Genomic DNA, 27211 nt, shown 5'->3' with positions numbered 1-27211 from the left:
TATAGAGCAAAACATTAGGGACATGCACAAGGTTATAAAGGTATGGAGGCTTGATATGAGTGGGCAGTTTGGCTGATTTCAGTCTTACTGCTGAACCATTGGCTCATCTATGGGCACAATGGCACAGACTATTTTGTTATCATATTAGATAGCAATTGGTTGATCCAGGCTGAAAATCTAATCCACTGTTCCCTATATCAGAGTCTATAGAGTAAGGAATGTGAGAAAGTGTCAGGGGAAACATACACAAGGCTATGAAGTTAAGGTGTCCATAGATTCACCCATATGATTGGACAGTTTGGCTGATTTTGGTCTTTGCTCAATCTTTGGGTCATCTACGGTCACCATGGCACTATTTTGCTATTCTTGTTCATAGCAATTGGTTGGTCAAGGCTGACAATCTAGTCCACTGTTCCCATATCAGAGGTAGTCTATAGAGTACGGAATGTGAGAAAGTATCAGGGAAAACATATACAAGGCTATGAAGTTAAGGTGTCCATAGATTCACTCATATGATATGGCAGTCTGGCCTTACTGTTCAACCTTTGGGTCATCTACAGTCACCATGCCACTAACTATCTTGCTATTCTTGTTCATAGCAATTGGTTGTTCAAGGCTGACAATCTAGTCCACTGTTCCCATATCAGAGGTAGTCTATAGAGTACAGAATGTGAGAAAGTATCAGGGAAAACATATACAAGGCTATGAAGTTAAGGTGTCCATAGATTCATTAATATGATATGGCAGTCTGGCCTTACTGTTCAACCTTTGGGTCATCTACAGTCACCATGCCACTAACTATCTTGCTATTCTTGTTCATAGCAATTGGTTGGTCAAGGCTGACAATCTAGTCCAGTGTTCCCATATCAGAGGTAGTCTATAGAGCAAGGAATGTGAGAAAGTATCAGGGGAAACATACACAAGGCTATGAAGTTAAGGTGTCCATAGATTCACCCATAAGATTAGGGAGTTTGGCTGATTTTGGCCTTACTGCTCAACCTTTGGGTCATCAATGGCGACCACGCCACTGACCTCGTTATTCTTGTAATAGCAATTAGTTGGTCAAGGCTGATCTAGTGAATGTCTACATTGACATCTACTGACTGAGGCTACATTGAAAGGTTCCTTACCATTAGCAGTGCTCTTCGGAAGAGCTTTCCTTCAGGGACTATCGTATGGATGCTGGAAATGTCAGCCCCAGCCCTGTCTGCAGCGATGGATATCAAAGTGGGGTCTCCTCCAAAATAGGCAATGTTCTCCTGGACCCATTTCAAAGCAGCGACTTGATCCAGCAGACCCCAGTTCCCACTTGGTGCTGTTTCACCTGCAGATTCAACACAAATTCTTGGAAACTGATCAAAATAATATAACAGTTAAGTCAAGCAGATGTTCCCTTTTTCATTTTTTTTATACAGGATAACACATACAGTTCCTATAGAACATTGCTTGTTAGAGAAAAAAAAGGAAATATCTAAAATAAAATTATTTGGTTTAAAATATGTTTTAGCGTGCAATGCTTGGATAATTGCTGCGACATGCAGGATTATTTATAGAGATTATAGAGAACAGTACAATTCTATAAAAGGCTAACTCCTGCCTACAGGAACAAACACACAATATTGAAATAATTTCCGTTTCTGCTCTTTAGAATGTAGAACTTCTTTTTCACACGTGTCAATGGCATCTACCCTCTGGGTGGCATTTTTGTTCAACACCGTAGTCATAGGGTATGTGTATATAGGCACAAGTGTTAGAGACTTGTTATGTTGAAACCACCATGGAGTTCTTTGCTTTGCCTTTCCAAAGTTTCTCATCTCAGTCACTCTGGTAAATAAGTCGCTAGGGCATCAAATTAGTTTGGACCAAATTTCCAAAGGGCTGTTCTGCCCCCAATAAGGGGTAATTATATCTTAGTTGGGATCAAGTACAGGTACTGTTTTATTATTACAGAGAAAAGGGAATCATTTAACCATGAAATAAACCCAATAGGGTTGTTCTGCCCCAATAAGGGGTAATTATATCTTAGTTGGGATCAAGTACAGGTACTGTTTTATTATTACAGAGAAAAGGGAATCATTTAACCATGAAATAAACCCAATAGGGCTGTTCTGCCCCCAATAAGGGGCAATTATATCTTAGTTGGGATCAAGTACAGGTACTGTTTTATTATTACAGAGAAAAGGGAATCATTTAACCATGAAATAAACCCAATAGGACTGTTCTGCCCCCAATAAGGGGTAATTATATCTTAGTTGGGATCAAGTACAGGTACTGTTTTATTATTACAGAGAAAAGGGAATCATTTAACCATGAAATAAACCCAATAGGGTTGTTCTGCCCCAATAAGGGGTAATTATATCTTAGTTGGGATCAAGTACAGGTACTGTTTTATTATTACAGAGAAAAGGGAATCATTTAACCATTGAATAAACCCAATAGGGCTGTTCTGCCCCAATAAGGGGTAATTATATCTTAGTTGGGATCAAGTACAGGTACTGTTTTATTATTACAGAGAAAAGGGAATCATTTAACCATTAAATAAACCCAATAGGACTGTTCTGCCCCCAATAAGGGGTAATTATATTTTAGTTGGGATCAAGTACAGGTCCTGTTTTATTATTACATATTATTATTATTGATGAAAAAGTGAATGTTTTTAATTAAAATTATTCATTTGCCTGATGTGGAACCCGTGTGTTTATTGTCTATAATGCATGTGGTGAAGTTTTGCTAATTTTTCAGCGAAACAAATGGGCCAGTTTTGCTCCTCGGTACTCACAGCCCTTCTCCCACACAAGGTGCAACTAAATTTAGAACAAACTAGATTTCCAAGAATTCCTTTTCCAAAATCCCTGCCGAGCTCTGGCAGATCCTGGCTAAAACCAAGGGGAAGTATACCCCCTACAGATGACCAAAAAACACAATAAAACATACAGAAGCCGGAAACAAGTAACAGCACAACATAAAGGCAACTGGCAAAGAGAGTTATATGATTATGTGAACTAAGGTTTTAAAAACTTTTTACCTATAAAAAGATTTATTTGAAAGGGCAGAAAAGAATGGAAATCAGTTAGACGTAGGAATGACTTACCAGTATTGCTCAGAAATCCAAATACACCAACCCTGTAACCTGCAGTTACAACCACAATGTTGCCTATAGCTGCCAGATAGGAACCGTCAATAAAGGTTTGTCCTTTTTCACTATAATCGCTTGGGCTGTTATGGAAATATAGAAGAACAGCTGCATTCGTGCCCTAAAAAGGGAAAAAAATATTCAAGTTAGTTGTCAAAGGGGGACTCTGGCTTCTGAATAAAAATGTGTTAAAGAGCCCCACACAACACAGAAAGCCCTAATATCCCTATCCCTGTAATCTGTTCCTTCAAACAGTAGGAATAAATACCATTTTATATGCTGAAATCCAGCTGCAAAACAGTTCTACTCTTTCTGTATCATTTGAAATCCTGGCAGGGGAGGAGGGACTAAAACACTGATGTTACACATTGTAACAACTTCCCCACAGCTTACAGACAGCATGCAGGAACTACATAACCCAAAATGCATTGTACTGTTCCTGAATTGCCCTATTTTTGTAGATGAGGCCTTGCATCTACCACCTTCAAACATTCCCTGCCAATGTATCTTCCTAGAGAGTTAACCTATCAATTAACTGTAGCACAGATGTCTACAGCATTATGATTGGAGGAGAGTCTCCTCCAATCAGCATGCTGTCAGTAGAGTTTCCCAGTTGTAGAAAAATGATCATTATTTTAATCACCAAACCCAAGAAAGCCTGAGAGCTAAAAGATGATAACTTACGGCATGTTGTGGGACGAACACATTGAGATACAGGCAGTCTTCCCCAACAGAAGAGTATTGAGCTTTCCCATCTCCAGGCTGCAAGCAGCTAGCCCTGAAATACGTACCAGAAGCTATGAGCAACTATATTCTATATAGAACATATTCTATATAACGTGGCAAAGCCTAATCAGTAATAACCAGCCAAGTACTAAGTATAAAATGAATTACAAATATATTTATTTTTATAGCGTGAAATGTGTTCCACTTGCCAAACTGTTACTCCTTACCTAGAATACGTGGCGTTCCATTCACCGGTCCAGTTAACGGGCTGTGGCGGGCTAAACCGGTAGACTCCAACTGGGGGAGCCGCATAGGGAATGCCAAGGAACTGAACAACGTTCTTTATGTTTGAGCCAATCACAACAGCTTCGGATTTACCCAGGAGGGTCCCTTGTGGAATGGCCACCGATGTCGAAGGAGGGGGGCGAACTAAAAAGTCAGATGAAGGGGGAAAAAATGAATATATTACAGCATTAGGGGAAATAATTCCTGTCTATTGGCTTTAGGTGAGTTTCTTGGCAGCTATAGTATAAAAACTAACTGCCAGGGTGGTCTGATGAATTGCCTACAAGTAACCAGGCTTAAGAGCCAATTGCACAGGAAGTAGCACCAGGAAGTTGCAGAGAGGGAAGGTCACTATTATAGTCTGTTCCTTGGTGGTCCATACTAGGGCTGCCATCTTCTGTCTCATGGCAACTCCTGGCAGGGGGCGGGGCAGTGACATCACAGGGGCAGGTGATGTTGTGGGCCGGGTATGTAATGTCAGGGGTGGGATTATGACATGCCGATAAGTGATAAGCCGATCACCACATCAATCTAACAGAGTCCTGCCTGGTTTTCCTAATACAGGTATGGGATCAGTTATCCGGAAACCCGTTATCCAGAAAGCTCCGAATAACGGATAGCCCGTCTCCCAAAGACTCCATTTTAATCAAAACTGATTTGCTTTTTCTCTGTAATAATAAAACAGTACCTGTACTTGATCCCAACTAAGATATAATTACCCCTTATTGGGGGCAGAACAGCCCTATTGGGTTTATTTCATGGTTAAATGATTCCCTTTTCTCTGTAATAATAAAACAGTACCTGTACTTGATCCCAACTAAGATATAATTACCCCTTATTGGGGGCAGAACAGCCCTATTGGGTTTATTTCATGGTTAAATGATTCCCTTTTCTCTGTAATAATAAAACAGTACCTGTACTTGATCCCAACTAAGATATAATTACCCCTTATTGGGGCAGAACAGCCCTATTGGGTTTATTTCATGGTTAAATGATTCCCTTTTCTCTGTAATAATAAAACAGTACCTGTACTTGATCCCAACTAAGATATAATTACCCCTTATTGGGGGCAGAACAGCCCTATTGGGTTTATTTAATGGTTAAATGATTCCCTTTTCTCTGTAATAATAAAACAGTACCTGTACTTGATCCCAACTAAGATATAATTACCCCTTATTGGGGCAGAACAGCCCTATTGGGTTTATTTAATGGTTAAATGATTCCCTTTTCTCTGTAATAATAAAACAGTACCTGTACTTGATCCCAACTAAGATATAATTACCCCTTATTGGGGGCAGAACAGCCCTATTGGGTTTATTTAATGGTTAAATGATTCCCTTTTCTCTGTAATAATAAAACAGTACCTGTACTTGATCCCAACTAAGATATAATTACCCCTTATTGGGGGCAGAACAGCCCTATTGGGTTTATTTAATGGTTAAATGATTCCCTTTTCTCTGTAATAATAAAACAGTACCTGTACTTGATCCCAACTAAGATATAATTAATATTTTTTGAATGCAAAAACCATCCTATTAAGTTCAATTAATGTTTTATTGATTTTTTAGTAGACTTAAGGTATGGAGATCCAAATTACGGAAAGACCCCTTATCCGGAATAGCCTTGGTTCCGAGTATTCTGGATAATGGGTCCTATACCTGTATAGAAAATTAGGTAGGCAGTTTTGACGCAGAAAGCCCTCCCAAAAACCAGGCTGGCCAGGTTAAAATGGGCAGGTAGCAACCCTAATCCATACACTGTGGTATCTGGAATCACCTTACCTCTCAGAGTTAAAATGTACCAAACCTTCCCCAAAATGATCATACACAAGAGCCATTTATAAGCTATAATGCATTTTACCATGCTCGGCGGGGGGGGGGGGGGGGGGGGGGGGTTACTTAACAAAGCAACCTGGACCAGAAGGCCAAAAAGGCAAAGGCCTGGCGGGGCAAACTGGGTGCTTCACTGGCGACTAGGCCAGCTGTCAAATCTCCTTGCTGCCCAGTCCCAAGTCATTCTCTCCCTTTAGTTTTTTTTTTATAAAGAAGTTGCAAACTGAATGGGCCGGCCTAGGGCTGCAATGATTGGACATCTGCCCCACTAAACGTGGGCCCATGCAGAGGAAAACAAACCCAAATCTCAAAGCAAGGGGCATTTACCTGCCTATGAGGCTGCTACTGGGAATGGTCTCAAACTAAATGAGGGGTAGAACCTGGATAATAGTGGTGAAATGTGTCTGAGCCGAGAACCCTACAAAGGATTTCAGGACCCCCAACACATAGAGGGGCAAGTTGTAGCTAAGCTTGCTAGTTCCTTGTGGTGGCCAGGGTGGGGAGATGGAACCTTCCAGCAAATCTCACTGGTAAAGCTGAAGAGTTCATAACCGTGTCCAGAGCTACTGATTTGTTAATAAGCAGCAAATTGGTGCCAACCAAACATGGCAGAAAGCAATACAAGTGCTGTGGATCCGCTCTATGGCCAAAGCTAAATGTAGCCGGGGGTCCCTTGTTCTAGACAGGGTTGGAACCTCACACAAGACAAAGCCATATCAAGCCGGAATCCATCTGCCCATACAGGAGGTTCATGGTGATCAACAGCTAATTTATCACTGATTATCAGTTTATCTCTGAGCTACTAACACATTCTCGGAATTCTCTGTGCTTTAAAAACAAATGATAATAAAGATAACAAATGCTAAGGTAAGAACCACAAAAAAATGAGCTGTAGCTGCACTAAATGAAATGTTTGATGGCAAATAGACTCTCTTCTGTTCTTTTTTCCCTCAGATAAGTTACTGTTAAATACATAAATGATGCAGCCTTGTGCTACATTGCACTGTGATGGGTAAACGGAGGTGCGGCTACATTTTTAGCAGAATCTAACACTTTTTAGCTGAAGTGATCCGTAGATTACATGAGGTCTAATTAACAGAAAATCAGAAAAAATGTCAACACTGACCTTTTCTTCTGAATATAAAAGTTGCTGGTTCCTTGACAAGAAGCTGGCACTGATGGTTCCGCAGGCCGTAGAAGCAGTTCTGGTTATCAGGATAGAACAGACATCTCACTGCTGCTTCCTGAAGTGCAACTGTAGCGGTGACGCAGGATGGAGCCCTGGCACATACTGGGGAGAGATGCACTGGATCAGTAGGGGCAGAAGTAGGGGCAGACAACAGAACCCCGAAACACCCTGCCTAGAGCCAATGGTGGCCTTGTTGTGGCTATAACTGAGCCATTAATAACTGCTCAAATGCACTGGCACATAAAATGGATATTATAAAACATTCAGCTCTTAATTTTTCTTTTAGGCAAATCCAGAAGGGAAAATGTGCAGGTATAATGGCCCTTTATTCCATAGGGACATCTGGGGCCCTTTAAGGGAACAGTAGCACCAAGAAATGAAAATCTATCAAAGTAATTAAAATATAATGTACTGCTCAAACAGAGAAGGTGGGGAAAGACGCCCTTACCTGCCAAGCAATAGTTCTGAGCAGCCTGGAGATTATCGGGGGATTCTCTGCTGATTTGCACCATATCATAGGCAGACAGAGATGGATCAATAACCGCAGAGGATTTGTCTAAGAGCAGCCAATCACCCAAATCTGTAAAATGAGGTTGGGAAAAATGAGAATATGTAGTACATTAAGAACATCTAAAATAAATAGCAATGGGCTGCTTATCTATAACATTGGGGCAGATATACTCATGTACAGTAGGTGGTACAATGCACCCGTGCAACTGGCAATATCGACCAATCAGTAAAGAGTATTTGATCAGTCTACTACAAGCTAGACAATGAAAGCAGGGGTCTTGTAGCTGGGGGTAACAGCACCAGGAAGATTTAGGAACAATATCAGTCATCCCTAGTAACAGAAATATAAATATTAAACAGAAGCATATTCCATATATCTAATGTGATAAAACGTTTTCGGCCCCCTTCTGCACAAAATTGCAGTTCCTGAGCAAACCCTTGCCCATATAAACAATTGTGGGTGACTACCAAGGCCGCAAACCCCCCTGTACTTGCGCTGGACTGGGCCAGTGGGATACTGGAAATAAACTTGGTGAGCCCTGGTCTTGATGGGTCCCAGTGACCCAAGCCCACTCCCCGACCTGGACCATCCCCTCTTCCCCGATCACAGCAGGAAAGTTAATAAAGTAAAAGGTACACGGCGCAAGGGGAAGGGAGGGTGGACACCGGGAGAGGGGCCCTTGGGTTCACAAGGAGGGCCCTTGAAATTCCTGCCCCAGTTGTCAGCCCTGGATGCCCCAGTCCGACCCAGTTCAGCAGTACTGTATTTATGGGCAGGGCAGCACATAGACACCAACCCTCCCAACCCATAACTTGATTATTCAGACATGCAGGTTAGGGGGCACCAGTGGGCATAGACAGAAAGCAACTGGAGAAGCAGCACTAAACTGAGGTGCCCAAAACAATCATTTCTGATTGACCAATATCAATATCTGATGATGGTAAAAAAACTGGGAAGTCTGGGTCCATATCAGCCCATAGTTTTAGCTGCTGGCCGGTGGCCAGAGTGACCTAAGTGGCCGATGTGGCTGAGCAAGAAAGAAAGAACATGCTACAGTATTTCTCCGGCACATTCACACCGCGCGCCTATATTTAGAGTATTTTCCACTGCATGTTAGTTTCGCATTGAGCCTTTTTTTTCACTTTTATTTCATCAAAGCAGGTCCTGTGCGTGTTGAAGCTGGAAGGAAATACTCAACACATTCTATAACATGTTTATGCTTCTGATGATAGCTGTCATGCCTTAGTCCTGTATACCGGGGAAGCAAGAATAGGCACCTCAATCCTAAGCAACAAGGGGCTGCAAAGTATCTTCTCAGTTCTGTCTATTTAGGGCCCATCACACCCTTTTTGTCTCAAACTTACCCTAGAAAATAAGGGAATGCTTATTTGGCCCAGGCGGTGGGTCTGATCTTATGGCCCCCGGATCTGTCAGGACCAGCTAGGAACCTGGGACTGTGTACTGGCCAACTGAGCCATAGGATGGCTGTTCCTGATTGGTTCTACAAATGTATCTCTTGTATTCCTGCTGTCTGCTCCCTTTTCTCCCCCCACCTCATTAGCCCCATGTGCCACTAATTATTCTATTATGTCCCTTTATAAGCCTGCCCTTGGCCATTGCTCTTTGCTTGGTCATTAAGCTTACTAACTGAGATCTTACCATCTTGTGATTCCTATGTTCTTGATCCTGAGACCCCCATCTGGTTCCTAGTTCCTGAGTCCTTGTCTGGTTCCTGTGCCCCTCCTTGACCTGTTCTCCAGATTTTGACCTTGGCTTGATCTTCAACTCCACTTGCTAGCTGCCTGTCCTGCCTACCTGCCCGATTACGGGACTCTCTTTCTACCTGCCAATTGTTCCTGTCACTGGCCTATATACTGTATATGTTTATATTTTCACCTTGCACCAGTTGCTGTTTTGTTATTTTGTCTTTATTAAAAGCATACATTCATGTAATCATTCTTGCTTCCCCGGTATACAGGACTAAGGCATGACAGCTATCATCAGAAGCATAAACATGTTATAGAATGTGTTGAGTATTTCAGTCCCTTAGACCGATTCAGCAGCTAATCAGCCCATGTATGGGGCACTCCTGACGGGCCTGCCCGACAGATATCTGGCCTGAAATCGGGCAGATCTCGATTGGGCAGGTTAGAAAACCTAGTCGGATTGGGGACCGCATCGGCTCGTTGATGACTTTTCCTATGCCCATCGTTAAAATTTGATCGTTTGGCACCAGGGCCAAACGATTGAATTACTCTGGATTCTCCCGATATCGCCCACCCGTAGGTGGGGATATCGGTAAAAGATCCGCTCGCTTGGCGCATAGGGAAATAGGAAATGGCCATGAATTAGGCCTAATGGTTAGAAGCAGGAGGGCCCACTGGGAGCTTTCCTGGTACAGTTAGGATATGAGTAACCAACCACAGCTCTGTGCTGGCACAGTAAAAGATAGAATGCAGTTCCCTGTCAGGTTGGCCCAACCAGGAGGGGATTGGCATTTGCCAGAACCCACAGATTGCCAGTCCGATCCTGACCAGGGGAGCTGCTGTAAGATGTCATAGACAGTCACTATTCAGTGGGCTGGTGTGAGGCTATTTGGGCCTCTGTGTACTGGAAATGCCAGGGCCTGTTTTTGGGCCTCAGTCCAGACATGGGATTGGCTGGCATCCTACAATGCCACCTTCTGTTTGTACAGACAGCTGGAAATGAATGGCTTGTCAATATAAGAATGGCTGGCTGCCCTCACAAGTGCAATAGAACTTGAATCTGATTTGTTTTGACTCATTGGGCCCAGCTTCCAACATGGCTGCCATTGTTGCATTGTGGGTTAAACAGTCGCAAAACCTGCCTTATACACGGTTGGAATGGGGTGTGTGGGGCCCACTGTGGCTGCCACCCCAAACTGCCTGCACACCCCCTGGTCATACTTAAGTAGGTGCAATTGGGGGAGGAAGGTCAGTAGGGGAGCACCGGTGGGGGTTGGTGGGACCCAAGGGGTGTCCCGCTGGCCCAGTCCGACCCTGCCCTTATAGACTGCTCAGCTGTTGGCAGGACTCAGGGAGGCACATGTCTATTTTCCAGGCATGCATACAACTGTTTCATAAATATATGACTTTTTTGTAAAAAAAAATACGCATTGTTTTAGAAATGTCAAACACACAGCTCCCTGGCCCTTTCCCCCCGCAGCAGATAGTGTAGGAGTGAGGCAGCAGTTGTACCGACTGCAGACTGTATGTGCATGAGTCAGGCTTCTGACTGGGCCGTAGGAGGGGATTATTTGTTTACAAGCTCTGCCAGGGGGCACATAATGAAACCCATGGGGAAGATATAACAATGCTAAAGGCATTTCAAGCCTCGTGCGTTTCTGCCTTTGTGGCAGTCACAGATCAGCTGATTCCATAGGAGGAAATTGCTGCTCGAGCAGAGAAAAAGTCCCTAAAATATCAAAGAGGCTGTAGGGATACGGGCACTGGGGAAGAACGTGGGGAAAAGGCGGTTACACCGCAGTGGGGCTGATGAGAAAGAGTTTGCATTGTGTAGTTATATCTCCGGCCTGTATGAAAGTCCATTATGAATCAGCAATGTCTATGGGAATTTGCAAGCAAAGCGACTCAGCAGTCTATTCCCCAGTGGGTTGGATTGGTGTGAAGCATCTGGCACATCCCCCCCCCACAGGGTAATTTGCTCCTTGTGACCGATTGGACAAGGAGCTTCTTATCTAACAGCCTCCAAGTACCCCGAGATTACCCCCCGAGACCCCACGCTTGTATGTGAGCGCCACCGATATTATAGCAGTCTCACCCTGCCCAGTATCAATGTGACTTCTGTAAGCGAATGAGCACGCGAATAGGGAATGGCGCAGTCACGGGAGTGATAAACACTGTGCGTCATGGCAATATCCTCCTTCTCACCTCATATGCACAAATGTGGTTTTAGCAAATGTGAGAATTTTATTTTACAGAAGGAACAGCCTGCAAGCAAAATGCCATTTATTTATCAACCCCCTGACAATATTTTGTTTAGTGTTTTCATCCTGAAGCCTGGGCGTAACTTTTAGAATTTCGTTTTATAAGGACCCGGAGGAATCTATTTAATTAACAATATCGATATATATTGATATATTGAGAAGCAAACTTCTGAATGTATTGTGGGGCCCTAAAGTTAATTTGCTATGGGGCCAAGTAACAAATGGAAACTTCATATTAATATAGAAAGGTCTTTAAGCGTATGGAGTTGTGCTTAGTATAGGAGAATGCCTCTATACAGGCTATGAGCTAACTTAGGAGGCTGTTCCTGCTGAATTGTGCTTAGTACAGGGGAATCCCTATGTGCCATAGTTTTATGGTATCTCTCTGTACAGGCTATGAGCAAACTTAGGGGGCTGTTCCTGCTGAATTGTGCTTAGTACAGGGGAATCCCTATGTGCCATAGTTTTATGGTATCCCTCTGTACAGGCTATGAGCAAACTTAGGGGGCTGTTCCTGCTGAATTGTGCTTAGTACAGGGGAATCCCTATGTGCCATAGTTTTATGGTATCTCTCTGTACAGGCTATGAGCAAACTTAGGGGGCTGTTCCTGCTGAATTGTGCTTAGTACAGGGGAATCCCTATGTGCCATAGTTTTATGGTATCTCTCTGTACAGGCTATGAGCTAACTTAGGAGGCTGTTCCTGCTGAATTGTGCTTAGTACAGGGGAATCCCTATGTGCCATAGTTTTATGGTATCTCTCTGTACAGGCTATGAGCAAACTTAGGGGGCTGTTCCTGCTGAATTGTGCTTAGTACAGGGGAATCCCTATGTGCCATAGTTTTATGGTATCTCTCTGTACAGGCTATGAGCTAACTTAGGAGGCTGTTCCTGCTGAATTGTGCTTAGTACAGGGGAATCCCTATGTGCCATAGTTTTATGGTATCTCTCTGTACAGGCTATGAGCAAATTTAGAGGGCTGTTCCTGCTGAATTGTGCTTAGTACAGGGGAATCCCTATGTGCCATAGTTTTATGGTATCTCTCTGTACAGGCTATGAGCAAACTTAGGGGGCTGTTCCTGCTGAATTGTGCTTAGTACAGGGGAATCCCTATGTGCCATAGTTTTATGGTATCTCTCTGTACAGGCTATGAGCAAATTAGGGAGCTGTTCCTGCTGAATTGTGCTTAGTACAAGTAAATGAGGTATCATTATTTATAGCCCTTGTGTGTACCTAGAACCCTCGCCATAAATGAAGACAGGGCTGCTGCTGGTTACCAGAAAGGAAACAGAATCACGTGAGCAGGAAGTGGATGCAACCGCACCATTATTAATAAAAGTAAAAAATACCTTTCCCCTCTATTACAGTTTTCAGACAAAATTAAAACACTTTGGTGTCTAGAGTAACCCTTAAATCCCTGGATTAAGCACTTATTTGTCTGCACTTTATAAGGAAGTGTCTGTACTTTACAGCAAGTGAGAAACCTATGGAGATATTTATAAATGCGGTCACCGAGCTCACAATGCGGAGGAGTATTATTAGCTCAGCCGAAAAGATTGGGTTTTACCAGTAACTGTGAGAGAATGTGCAGCAGGGAGGGCTGGGAAATACTGCTCAATATAAAGGGAAGTCATTGGTGGTGTAAACTGCAACTCCCAGCATCCTCCAAAGCTTTCAGCTGCCAGAGCATTTATGGGGCTGTGAGTTTGGGTGTGACTGGGTGACAAATACTCCCCTGAGGCGAGTATCTCTACTTGCCTTGTGGCAGCAGCACCCCCTGGTGGAAGGAGTGGAGAATGAATTGGTAATGCCTCCAGATAATTGGATCATCATATCATAGGCTGCACATATGCCCATATTCCCAGCTTGATGGGTTCCACTAGCTGATCCCAATTTCCCATCGCTTTCAAGCTGCTGCTAATACAGAAGTTCCAATAGATACACAATACAATAATTATAAGAACTACAGTGATTATATAACCCCTAACTGGTGGTGAAACTAGGCAGCACCAGCTAGACTTTCCTCAGACATAGAGTACATAGGACTCTACACACCAGATGGGCTTCCGCTATGTGGGAATATCCTTGGAGTGTAGTGCAACTGCAACTTTCTTGGGCTGGACGCAAAGCAAAGAAAGAATGGGCGCCAGAAGGTTCTTTGTGGCAAATCAGAACGTAACTTGTTTATTGTCCAAGGGTTGGTCCACAGGGTTGTAGCAATACTCGCACAGAGGAGATATCAGGCAATTGCACAGAAGGTAGAGAAATATGGTGTCCACCCGTATCACCCACCTCAGCAGAGGGTGGGGAAGGTAAGGACCACCAACCAGCATGGCTTCCCTGTGGAGAGTAGCCTGGCCCAGTATCTGTATCCTCAGGGTGTCCCTTAGCAGCCAAGGATCCCTTACAGCCGACTATGGATCAGGGATAAGAACTGACCTGATACCTGCATCTTAACCATGTCCTGCTCTAAGGCACAATGCCTGTAGGGAAGATACTTCCAGCTAATAACTCCTGGTTGGAGCCAGAAACTGCTCTTTCTAACTAACTTCACTATCTCATTTTCCTAGAAAGTGCTCTTATAAATAATCCTGATACTCACTACTCCTCATTCACGGGGTCCCTGTTCCCCGACTTCACTAGAGCTAAACGTAGCCTCTAGGGTAACTCGCTTTACTGGGGCCCTGTTGATCCCAGGCTCAGTGCGTCCACAAGATGAAGACCCACCCCTTTACCCAACACTAGAGTGCAAAGGGAGTGGCCTACCTATAAACCAATAAGGCACATATGCTAATGGCACACTAGATACATGGGCCTCTGCCCAGTAACAGGAGGGAGGAAACAGTAGGGTTTAAAGTCATAGGGGCAGCTTAACCCTATGGGTCCCTACAATTAGTATTATTAGTACTAAGACCTAGCTAGTTCACAAGAATAGACCTTTATCCAACATGGCAACCTCCGACGAACTGCAATGTATTTAGAAATTAATTGGTTGCTTACCTTCCTGTTTTATCTTCAACACATCTACAGGGGGGCAGAGCGATGATGGAGGAGACCGCTGATTGTCTACAGAAAAAAAAGAACAAAATGGAGGTAAAGGAGGTATAACACACAGAGTAAGATTGTACTTATCTCAGAATACAATTCTAAACCCCTCCCCTTACATTACAATGGTGTTAGGAATTAGTTTCCATATTGTGTTGCGTACAAGAAACATCTGGAGAACATAGGATGAAAATCAATGAGCAGTTGAGATGCACACTAACATAGTAAGAACAGAGAAGTAAACATACTATATACTGTCACACATTGGTTGTTTACTGCAAACAGGGCATCAAAATGGCCCCGGGATGGAACTGACTTTAAAATGAGTGTACCGGGGGAATAAGATCTGGTGACACTTGCAAAAAAGGGTATTGAAAAAGTTCTCATTGAGTTTATTAACACAAACCATCAGGAATTTTAATAAACTGGTTTCACAAATGAATCATTAGGGTTGAGGAGACTGCCTCATATGTATGCAAATAAACGCAAGGAATTATGGGAACTACTCCTAAAGTGCTCCAAGAAAATCCTATTTACATGGGTTTATCCTATAGAGCTCACCCACTGGGTTTACAAAGCAGAAGCCGTGATTGCTTTAGCCTATAAGATAAAGCCATGTAAATGGGACTTTCTTGGAGAAACCGGTGTGACATTGTTATAGCCATTCAGACAACATTTAATCATAGGCTTATGAGTGCTTTGTGCCCTCTCCTTGGACACCCAAGGCCCAGCTACCCATGAACTTCCAACAATTCTCTGTTACAGTGTCTGTATTTTTGGAATGACCCAGAAGCCAGTCTGGGAATGCTTGTGTGTGATTTCTGTGTCTCATCCTTGTACCTATAATAATTACTCAGATTCTATTGGCTCTCCTTGGTTGTGACTTTGGTTAGGCTTGGCTGGTCTAAATACCAACACTACATGTCTCCTCAGAGTACTTATTCCAGCACCCACTTGCAGCGTTCTCCCATTCTATACATGTTAAATATACTGAATTATCTCCCTTTTTGCTTGTGCAATTTCCCTACATACCACCAGTGCTGCTCTCTCCCCTTATGGGTCAAATGGGCTCTGATACAGTGGTTCTGTTCCTGAACTAATAAAGACATTTATAGCTATGGAATAAAACAACTGCGCATCTGTACTAACATTCAGATAACTTACCCGGCTTCTGGAACCACCCAAAAGGATGAGTTCCCCGACCTTCAATGGATGAACTGCAGTTTAGAACTCGCCATTGGTTTCCAGGCGTATCCATGCAGGACTGTATTCCCATACTGCTCAGCAGCAAACACCGCGTCTCTGTCCCTGACAATGAAAGTTGGAAAATAGATGACTTTGCCCAATACAAGGCAAAAGCCACAACAAAATAGTAATATGATTTATACGCCTGAGTAAAACAACTGCACTCACATTTGCAAGAGATGTTTTGTTCAAATCCTGGCAGGGGAGGAGGGACTAAAACATTGATGTTACAAATTGTAACAACTTCTCCACAGCTTACAGACAGCATGCAGGAACTACATAACCCACAATGCATTGCACTGGGATGTTATTTCCCTTATTGGCATCACATGTGTAGCAGGGAATTGTGGTATTGGGAGGAGGCAGGCTGAAGGCAGGCTGAGGGACAGGCGACTACTGTTACATTTATTTGAGTCACAAAGTAGTCAGCCAGATCAGCAGGGGAACAGGGGGCGGGCTTAGGGAACAATGGGTGGGGCTTAGTGAACAGGGGGCGGGGCTTAGGGAACTGTTCCAAACCAGATTATTACATTAATCATCGTGAAAAGGCTGCATATTTGTTAATTGATGTATATTGCAAAGTTGCTTGAAATTATGAGCTTAAGTTTTGTTTGGGCGGAGTTCCCCTTTAATTGCATGCACATTCTATGTCTGAAATCTGTCCCAAATTACAGCCATATCAGCAGAATGTTCTCGAAAACTCTGAGCAATTCAGGTCATCGCAAAGGAATGATTATTTTTCTCCCGTCCCAGTAAGATGAGGTTAGAGAAATACATTTCAGACTAAGTAGTGCGCTGTGGTTTAATATAAAGGAGGACAAGCTGTACAGAAAGCAAAGATTCATCTGATTATTAACGATACGGCACAATTCGGTGGTTGATGAGCTCAGTTCCACCACTAAAATACGTGGTTAGATGCAATCTCATTGGCTGTCATGCAATAGGAAGCAGAGAACTGTCAATCAAAGGAGATTTATGGGTGAGAGCTGTGGAAATAGAGAATTTGGTGTGGGATTCGGGTTTTAGCAATTCTAGACTTTTGGGAATAATCTACTTTATGTCAATATGTGGGACGATCATACACAGTTTTAGGGGGAACTGAATACGAGGAACAGTAAGCAATCTGCTTTTGAGCTTTAGTTAAAGGGGACCGGTCACCCTTACAGAGAATAAAGATCCTTTTCTGTTAGTTGAGCCAAATAAGCTTTATTTAAACTAGGGATCCACTTTTTTTGTATCTGGCTGCACCCCTGAACCCCTCGTAAACGATTCGGCCAAATACCGAACCGAATCCGAATACTAATTCACATATACAAAGGTTTTGGAAGGGTTAAATCTGGGAAAAAATTTCAACTACTGTGTTTACATGACAAAAAGTCATGTGATTTTTTAGGATTCCGATTCGTTTTGGCCATGGCATGGATTCTGTTGAATCCGAACCCTGGCAAAAAAGGCAGAATCTTGTCTCAATCCCAAACTGAATCCTGGATTTGGTGCATCCCTCCTATAAACTCTGTTGTCTTCAGTCTTGGAATTCCCACTCACAGCAGCAGGCAGGTGCAGAATGGAAAGTGAAAGTAACTGCCTGCCCCACCTCTTTGCCTCAGGCATAGAGGCGGGGCAGGCAATAGATGATTGACAGCTTTGATTTTAAAATGCATTTATAAAAGATACACAGATCACAGATACACTAATGCATTGTGTTTTGGATACAGGAAATGATTAGATAAGAAATGTCCTTATCTAACTATAAACAGAACATTGGCATCTACTGGAAATGTAGAAAAGCTGGCTTCCTCGTACGATGGGAAATGGGGGTGGAGCAGGTACCTGGCCCGTGGGTTGTTTGCAGGTATCCAAAGCCTTTACAGCATGGGTCGGCATCGCAGTGGAGCTCACACTCGAAAAATCTGAGTACAAAAAGAAAAAAAAAATCAAAAAGAAAATAATCATCTTCTGGTTTTGCCGACTGGCAGCTAAAGTCTTGGCTAAATAAATACAGTACAATGCCAAATGCAACTATGATTTTATGGTGTTTTTCTATAAATTGTAGAAATGATTAAATTTACCCACCACTTTCAAAAAGCCCTTACCCATTAGAGATGCTTTTTCCCGTCATATCAATCTTCCTTCTCACAGAAACATCAGTTATTTGTCGGAAGGGGAGAACTGAATAGAAGTTCTTCACTGTGTTACCCAACATGTCTGCACAGCAAGAAAGAACGGCAGTCATTTCAGAGGATGTCGCCTTAGAAATATTGTTTTTTTTTTAAATCTTTACTTTACTGATAGAAAGGTAAAGCCCATGGGGATGACAGGTAAGGGGAAATGTAATAACAGTCATGGTTGCTAGCAAATGCAATCTCACAACTGCAACAGGTTTAACAATGACAGTTCAGCCCCCTACCACTAGGTGGCGATGATCCCCTCTCTCTGTTTTTGGCCCCTGGATATATTTCAACAACATGCTGACTACATAGTCCTTTTCCCTGATAAGCTTCATCATCATCATCATTATTTGATATGGCACCAGAAGTGTCACTTAAACCACTTTGTGACAATTAGTAATAGGTATTGTGGCTGTTTGTATGATTCATAAGAACAAGTTAGATCTCTCAGTTGTGTTAACAGGACATAGTGACCTTTTTTAAGGTAGAGACGCTGTGGTTTGTTGTGCAATGTGATCTTGCAATCATCCGGGGTCAGACTGGGAGAGTTGCTACATTTCCATGCGTCTGGGTATAGGGTACACGTGAAGAATTCCTCCGTAGTCTCCTGTAAATCTGTCAAATGGCACCAAGACCCTTCTTCTTTACAACCTAAAAAAAAGGGCATAAGTCAGTTCTTTTTAATAACATTACCTATTCCAAAAGGTCTGTAGGGGCCCATAGGGTTAATAGCTGCTGTGGCTATAAATGTACAGATCCCTAGTTACTGGGCAGAAGGGAATGTATCTAAGTAAGTTAATTTACATATGGATGCTATTGGCTAGTACGTAGGGTGACCACTTCCTGCCTCACTTTGGTATAGTGCAGGGAAAGGAGTGGCACTTCCTGTTTGCTTCCACCTGAGGAACATTGTGTATGGCTGCTGGAGCCTGGGCCTAGGCCCTAGTAAAAGAGGTAGGACCTTGGTAAAATCAGGGAATGGGGCCCCCGTGTATAGAGCATTAGATAGGGGCAGGTGTAACCCATGTACCAGTACCACTCTAGGGGTGTAAGGCAGTTAGGGTTGGGCCCCCATACCAGTACCACTCTAGGGGTGTAAGGCAGTTAGGGTTGGGCCCCCATACCAGTACCACTCTAGGGGTGTAAGGCAGTTAGGGTTGGGCCCCCATACCAGTACCACTCTAGGGGTGTAAGGCAGTTAGGGTTGGGCCCCCATACCAGTACCACTCTAGGGGTGTAAGGCAGTTAGGGTTGGGCCCCCGTACCAGTACCACTCTAGGGGTGTAAGGCAGTTAGGGTTGGGCCCCCGTACCAGTACCACTCTAGGGGTGTAAGGCAGTTAGGGTTGAGCCCCTGTACCAGTACCACTCTAGGGGTGTAAGGCAGTTAGGGTTGGGCCCCCATACCAGTACCACTCTAGGGGTGTAAGGCAGTTAGGGTTGGGCCCCCATACCCGTACCACTCTAGGGGTGTAAGGCAGTTAGGGTTGGGCCCCCATACCAGTACCACTCTAGGGGTGTAAGGCAGTTAGGGTTGGGCCCCCATACCAGTACCACTCTAGGGGTGTAAGGCAGTTAGGGTTGGGCCCCCGTACCAGTACCACTCTAGGGGTGTAAGGCAGTTAGGGTTGGGCCCCCGTACCAGTACCACTCTAGGGGTGTAAGGCAGTTAGGGTTGAGCCCCTGTACCAGTACCACTCTAGGGGTGTAAGGCAGTTAGGGTTGGGCCCCCATACCAGTACCACTCTAGGGGTGTAAGGCAGTTAGGGTTGGGCCCCCATACCCGTACCACTCTAGGGGTGTAAGGCAGTTAGGTTGGGCCCCCATACCAGTACCACTCTAGGGGTGTAAGGCAGTTAGGGTTGGGCCCCCATACCAGTACCACTCTAGGGGTGTAAGGCAGTTAGGGTTGGGCCCCCATACCAGTACCACTCTAGGGGTGTAAGGCAGTTAGGGTTGGGCCCCCATACCCGTACCACTCTAGGGGTGTAAGGCAGTTAGGGTTGGGCCCCCATACCAGTACCACTCTAGGGGTGTAAGGCAGTTAGGGTTGGGCCCCCATACCAGTACCACTCTAGGGGTGTAAGGCAGTTAGGGTTGGGCCCCCATACCAGTACCACTCTAGGGGTGTAAGGCAGTTAGGTTGGGCCCCCATACCAGTACCACTCTAGGGGTGTAAGGCAGTTAGGGTTGGGCCCCCGTACCACTCTAGGGGTGTAAGGCAGTTAGGGTTGGGCCCCCATACCAGTACCACTCTAGGGGTGTAAGGCAGTTAGGGTTGGGCCCCCATACCCGTACCACTCTAGGGGTGTAAGGCAGTTAGGGTTGGGCCTCCATACCAGTACCACTCTAGGGGTGTAAGGCAGTTAGGGTTGGGCCCCCATACCCGTACCACTCTAGGGGTGTAAGGCAGTTAGGGTTGGGCCCCCATACCAGTACCACTCTAGGGGTGTAAGGCAGTTAGGGTTGGGCCCCCATACCCGTACCACTCTAGGGGTGTAAGGCAGTTAGGGTTGGGCCTCTGTACCAGTACCACTCTAGGGGTGTAAGGCAGTTAGGGCTGAGCCCCCATACCGGTACCACTCTAGGGGTGTAAGGCAGTTAGGGTTGAGCCTCCGTACCAGTACCACTCTAGGGGTGTAAGGCAGTTAGGGTTGGGCCCCCGTACCAGTACCACTCTAGGGGTGTAAGGCAGTTAGGCCTGACCTGAAAGAGCAGTTCTGAGCTCCAACATAGGAGTGGCAGAATGGAGGTATCTCTCCCAGGCCATGTTGTCTGTAGTGTAGGGATCCCAGTGGATAGGGAATCAGGGTAAATTAATTCCCTGAGGGATCTAGGCCACTAGGGGGTGTCACAGAGTTAAAGTGAGATTCCTGCCAAGTCTGTACTCAGGGGAGTGTCAGTCTGTATTACACTCTGTATGTGGTGTTGCCTGTACCACTGGCCCCTGACAAGCTGTATTGTAACCCTGTGGATGTTCAATAAACTCTTTCTGTTTTTGCAAGAACCTCTGGCGCCCTCTGTTTTCATTTTTCTGTATAGCAGCAAGAGAGGCGCAATTGCACAACACCCTCATCTTCCTCCACTTAGCGAAGGCCCATTCTGGGTAAGAGAACCTAGTGTAACCCATGTTCTACTGGTTTTACAATGACAGTTCAGCACCCTACCACTAGGTACAGATCTTTACATGTAATCCAATGAATTCTATGAGGCTATATATAGGCTATAACACGAGGAAATATCAAGCCAGCTTTGAACTACTTTTTTTCCTAGGATGGGGAATCATTTACACTAAGATACCTAAATCTTATTGGTTAAAGGTTTCATAACCCAGGAGGACAATAAAGTTGGCCATAATATCATTTAGTACGATATTTGGTATGTGAATGGGGCCCACTAATCCCACCCGATATCAATATACAGTACTATGGATACAGTTGGTCTGGGGGTTGAACATGGTGAAAAATCGAATCTGTCAATGTACCGTAACATTTCAAAGGTCGAATAGATTTTCTTAAGGAAAATTGTTTTCTAGTAATGACCGAATTTGTCCCGTTTCAATACGCCAAAAAATTCACAAAACTGCTAAAAAAAATTAGGTGAAATGCGGCGAAATGCGGCTACCACACAACTTTTTTGACCTGCGCAACATTTTTTGACACAACCGCAATTTTTTTGACCCCACTGTGATTTTTCCTAACTCAACAAATTTTTGTCATGCAGAATTTTTGTAAAAAAATTTGCCAATGGCAAAATGCAAACCCATGCCTAGCGAAAAAATTCACTCGTCGCGCTATTGTTTTCCCATTTTCCCAGCAGACGAACAATTTTCTCAGCAATTTCTGGGATACATTTTGTTTGCTAAATAGTTGAACAGACCTGACAACGAATCAGTTGGGTTCAATTAATGAAATTTTGAAAATTTGCCCTAATTTTTTGCTTTAAAAATGAAACCGTATGTTTTTATAAATTTGTGATAGATCTGGCCCCCAGTTAAGTGCAAAGTCTATGTGGATTATTCTCCTTGCCCGTAGCCTTCCCTCAGAAACTTCACTAACCACGAGCAATGGCTGATGGAGCAATGACACAGGTCGATAGGAAAACGAGATAACGCCATAACATAACGTACGTGTAAGGCACCACCGCAGAGCTTGATCGGAGGAGTAGCGCAGTCTGGATACCCCATATTGTTGGCTTGAGATAATCAGGTGGGGGTCAGTTGTTACTGTATTACTCTCTACTGGAAGGAAAAGGTCCAATACAGAATCTGGGGATAATAAAATGTACAAATAATGAAATATTCTTCCTTTTGAATATAAAATTAAAAAAATAGATGCTGAAACTATTTTTAACCTTGGCCACCTCCATGTCAGCCTCTACGGGTTAGCTCCTCCCCTAGTAGCTCCCTTACACTGATTTTTTGTCTTCTACCTTGGACTACTGACTCTTGAAGGTGTGATTTCTGCTATTCATGATCACTAGATAATGTTTCTTGCTTGGTGAGAAAGCAGTATGCCTACGCCCCGGGCCTCACAGAGAAGGCAAACGTTCCACATTCCCCCTCCCCAGTATGTCCTCCCAAACAGGGCTTCCAAAAAGGTGCCAGCCGGGGCACATAGGAATACTAGTTGTGGTGTGGGGGTTTAATGGTACTAAAATGTATTTTTTTTGTTCCTTGTTTTTGATATGGATCCTTTAGACTCCACAATCGCACAATTACAAGAGTTTGCAAAACCAGTATTCAGTATTCTCTGTAGGTACCAACAGTACAATGTGTATTAATGTTACCCCTTCAGTACCTGAAATGCTTGAATTATTCAGTTCCTGCACGGATCCAGCACTACAGTCAGAAAGGCCATTCCCTGACCCATCTGAAAGACAATACAAATAATTTATATTCCCAGCATTTCTTATAGATTATTGCCCAAACATTTAAATATGGTCTTTGTTATTAGGTATACTGGACACCCTACAATTGGGACCTCCAGCCAAATTGTGCTACTTACAACTGCTATACTATGCCAAAAAGGCATTGTTACTACACTGGAAATCTACAGGACCACCCTCTCTGAACTTTTGGAAAAAGCTCATTAATGACTCCCTACCAAAACAGAAGCTAGTGTATCAAGCCCGCGGATGCCCGGACAAATTTGAGGCCATATGGGGGACATGGCTCCTGGCAGATGCACCACCTTAGCCGACCTGAAACACTCAGCAAAAAAGACACAAGGTCCCCATCTTGGCTTTGTATAAATGTAAACCTTGGATATAGCACCCCTCCAGCTCACTCCCCCTTTTCTTCTTCTTCTTTTTCTGACTCTTCTTATCTCTTTCTTCTTTTCTTATTTTCCTCAAAGGGAAATTTCCCTTATGTTGTTGTTTAAAATTGAAAAATGCAAAATAAAATCTTTAAAAAAAAAAAAAATATGGTCTTTGTTCAAATAAACAACCCCCTACTGAGAGCAAGTACTGGTAGTTTTCGAAAATAATTTGTACATGAAAAGCTCCAGTCATCCTCTATATGGTTACTTCTAGTTGGCTACCTCTAGTTGGCTTCCTCTATATGGCTACCTCTAGTTGGCTTCCTCTAGTTGGCTTCCTCTATATGGCTACCTCTAGTTGGCTTCCTCTAGTTGGCTTCCTCTATATGGCTACCTCTAGTTGGCTTCCTCTAGTTGGCTTCCTCTATATGGCTACCTCTAGTTGGCTTCCTCTAGTTGGCTTCCTCTAGTTGGCTACCTCTATATGGCTACCTCTAGTTGGCTTCCTTTACGTGGCTACCTCTAGTTGGCTTCCTCTACGTGGCTACCTCTAGTTGGCTTCCTCTACGTGGCTACCTCTAGTTGGCTTCCTCTACGTGGCTACCTCTAGTTGGCTTCCTCTACGTGGCTACCTCTAGTTGGCTTCCTCTACGTGGCTACCTCTAGTTGGCTTCCTCTACGTGGCTACCTCTAGTTGGATTCCTCTACGTGGCTACCTCTAGTTGGCTTCCTCTAGTTGGCTTCCTCTACGTGGCTACCTCTAGTTGGCTTCCTCTACGTGGCTACCTCTAGTTGGCTTCCTCTACATGGCTACCTCTAGTTGGCTTCCTCTACATGGCTACCTCTAGTTGGCTTCCTCTATATGGCTACCTCTAGTTGGCTTCCTCTAGTTGGCTTCCTCTATATGGCTACCTCTAGTTGGCTTCCTCTATATGGCTACCTCTAGTTGGCTTCCTCTAGTTGGCTTCCTCTAGTTGGCTACCTCTATATGGCTACCTCTATTGGCTTCCTTTACGTGGCTACCTCTAGTTGGCTTCCTCTACGTGGCTACCTCTAGTTGGCTTCCTCTACGTGGCTACCTCTAGTTGGCTTCCTCTATGTGGCTACCTCTAGTTGGCTTCCTCTACGTGGCTACCTCTAGTTGGCTTCCTCTACGTGGCTACCTCTAGTTGGCTTCCTCTACGTGGCTACCTCTAGTTGTATTCCTCTAGTTGGCTTCCTCTACGTGGCTACCTCTAGTTGGCTTCCTCTACGTGGCTACCTCTAGTTGGCTTCCTCTACATGGCTACCTCTAGTTGGCTTCCTCTACATGGCTACCTCTAGTTGGCTTCCTCTATATGGCTACCTCTAGTTGGCTTCCTCTATATGGCTACCTCTAGTTGGCTTCCTCTAGTTGGCTTCCTCTATATGGTTACCTCTAGTTGGCTTCCTCTAGTTGGCTTCCTCTATATGGCTACCTCTAGTTGGCTTCCTCTAGTTGGCTTCCTCTATATGGCTACCTCTAGTTGGCTTCCTCTAGTTGGCTTCCTCTAGTTGGCTACCTCTATATGGCTACCTCTAGTTGGCTTCCTTTACGTGGCTACCTCTAGTTGGCTTCCTCTACGTGGCTACCTCTAGTTGGCTTCCTCTACGTGGCTACCTCTAGTTGGCTTCCTCTACGTGGCTACCTCTAGTTGGCTTCCTCTACGTGGCTACCTCTAGTTGGCTTCCTCTACGTGGCTACCTCTAGTTGGCTTCCTCTACGTGGCTACCTCTAGTTGGCTTCCTCTACGTGGCTACCTCTAGTTGGCTTCCTCTACGTGGCTACCTCTAGTTGGCTACCTCTAGTTGGCTTCCTCTACGTGGCTACCTCTAGTTGGCTTCCTCTACGTGGCTATCTCTAGTTGGCTTCCTCTACATGGCTACCTCTAGTTGGCTTCCTCTACATGGCTACCTCTACATGGCTACCTCTAGTTGGCTTCCTCTATATGGCTACCTCTAGTTGGCTTCCTCTATATGGCTACCTCTAGTTGGCTTCCTCTATATGGCTACCTCTAGTTGGCTTCCTCTATATGGCTATCTCTAGTTGGCTTCCTCTATATGGCTACCTCTAGTTGGCTTCCTCTATATGGCTACCTCTATATGGCTTCCTCTATATGGCTATATCTAGTTGGCTACCTCTAGTTCGCTATTTCTAGTTGGCTACTTCTAGTTGGCTTACTCTACATGGCTACCTCTACCTTAGGGATTTTCCTGTAGAAGATTTGTTATATCAAACCCTCCCACTCAGCTACAGAAAGACCACAGTGCAATATGGGGGTTTCTAGAAAGAAAAGCAGGAAAGTCCCTTCCGTTGGCCCATCATTCCCTTGGATTCACTCTCACCTCTTTTTAGGAAAACTCGCTGGAATGTAACAAAGAGTTGCTGGATTTCTTCTTTGACCTCAGCGGTTAATTCTGTGGTATATTCCACCTTGCCAATGCTTTCCGACAACATGGAATAGCCTAGGGAACAGGAAATCATTATATTAAGTATATTACCCAGCAAGAAGAGGATATCGGCTTTACAGTAACAGAAGGGGTGTTCTTTCTAGCAATAAAACAAAATGTCTTTCTCTCGTGGCTGTCAGAAGCCAGTGATACAAAGGCCAACTCCTACTGTATATTAGTATTTGGAATTTTGGCAATTTAAGATTCTCAAGTTTTTTTCAAGATTTCAAAAATTTTACAGAGCTTGTAGACCTATTGAAAATGATGAGTAGAATACAAATTCAATGCACTCAAGTTTTTTTTTCTTTAATATGGTTATAGTTGATCAAGTTTTTTTTTTAACGAATAAGCAAACATTCGAGTTTGGTACCAAAATATGATTTTGTGGCGGGAAAAAAACCCACAATTCTTTCGCAATTTATTATGAGTTTTTTAATGCTTTGTGCGGCAATACGAAAAAGTTGCGTTTTTTCATGCATCTTTTTTTGTTTGTGCTTTTTCAATTTAGAACTTTTTTGTGGAAATGAGTTTAACCGTGGTTTATAAAAAAAAATCTAAAACCACAAAAATCAAAATGTTGATAAATCTGCCCAATAATATGCAGCAAACCTGGGTAATCACCTGAAACTGCGGAAGGAGGCATTTTCTCATTTCCCTCAACCAAGGTCTGCCCCTTACATAAACATGTAATAAAAATGGCCACCCTGTAGAAATCTATTTTTCATTATTTCTTAGCACTCGTTACTATTTTTACCTCGTTACTGTTAAACCCTCCCCCAAAAGCCTTTATTGCTTGATGGCAGCAATTCCTGATACACACAGGGAGGGTGATTTCAATCATTTTAAAAATCAAGCCTTTTAGAAATTTGATTGTAAAAAAAATAATTGAGATGAAAATCGATTATTTTCATGATTTTGATTTTTTTTTTTTTTTATTTACAACATTTCAAATCGGAAAAACTTGATTGTGTCGAAGAGAAACCAGCCTGTAAAAATGTAGCTGCTTAATGGGCATCCCATTGACTTCTATAAACGCTGCATTAATAGATCATGAAAATTTAGGTTAGAAAAAAATATCCAACTTCACACATTTCACTTTTGTCGTGATTTTCTCCAATTGCTGATAGAAATTCAATTTCGAATTTTAGTAAATATTAGGGATGCACTGAACCCACTTTTTTGGGTTCTGACGAACCCCGGAACCCCCCCTGATGGATTCTGCCGAATCCCTAACCGAATTAGCATTCGGAAAGGGTTACAATTTCGGGGAGGGGGGGGGATTTTTTGAATTTCCCCCCTAAATTGTAACCCTTTCCGAATGCTAATTAGCATATGTTAATTTATGCTAACTAGGGGGCTGATTTACTAATCCGCGAATCCGA

The 27211-nt window shown here is 43.7% G+C and overlaps 1 protein-coding gene across 1 annotated transcript in view; it reads right to left on the bottom strand.

Moving 5' to 3' along the window:
- The window catches only part of tg (thyroglobulin), a 154201-nt gene that overhangs the window by 64730 nt on the left and 62260 nt on the right, over positions 1 to 27211 (bottom strand). The window contains 14 exon segments of the mRNA NM_001329557.1: positions 1131 to 1324; positions 3092 to 3254; positions 3818 to 3911; positions 4087 to 4288; positions 7103 to 7267; positions 7614 to 7745; positions 14643 to 14708; positions 15852 to 15995; positions 17763 to 17842; positions 18026 to 18137; positions 18575 to 18751; positions 22229 to 22366; positions 22899 to 22970; positions 25725 to 25844. Coding sequence (NP_001316486.1) covers positions 1131 to 1324; positions 3092 to 3254; positions 3818 to 3911; positions 4087 to 4288; positions 7103 to 7267; positions 7614 to 7745; positions 14643 to 14708; positions 15852 to 15995; positions 17763 to 17842; positions 18026 to 18137; positions 18575 to 18751; positions 22229 to 22366; positions 22899 to 22970; positions 25725 to 25844 — 1859 coding nt within the window.

Source organism: Xenopus tropicalis, chromosome 6, assembly GCF_000004195.4.
Source record: "Xenopus tropicalis strain Nigerian chromosome 6, UCB_Xtro_10.0, whole genome shotgun sequence".
Lineage (NCBI taxonomy): Eukaryota > Metazoa > Chordata > Amphibia > Anura > Pipidae > Xenopus > Xenopus tropicalis.
Note: the sequence above shows the minus strand (reverse complement) of the source record. Positions and strands in the feature narration are given on the sequence as shown.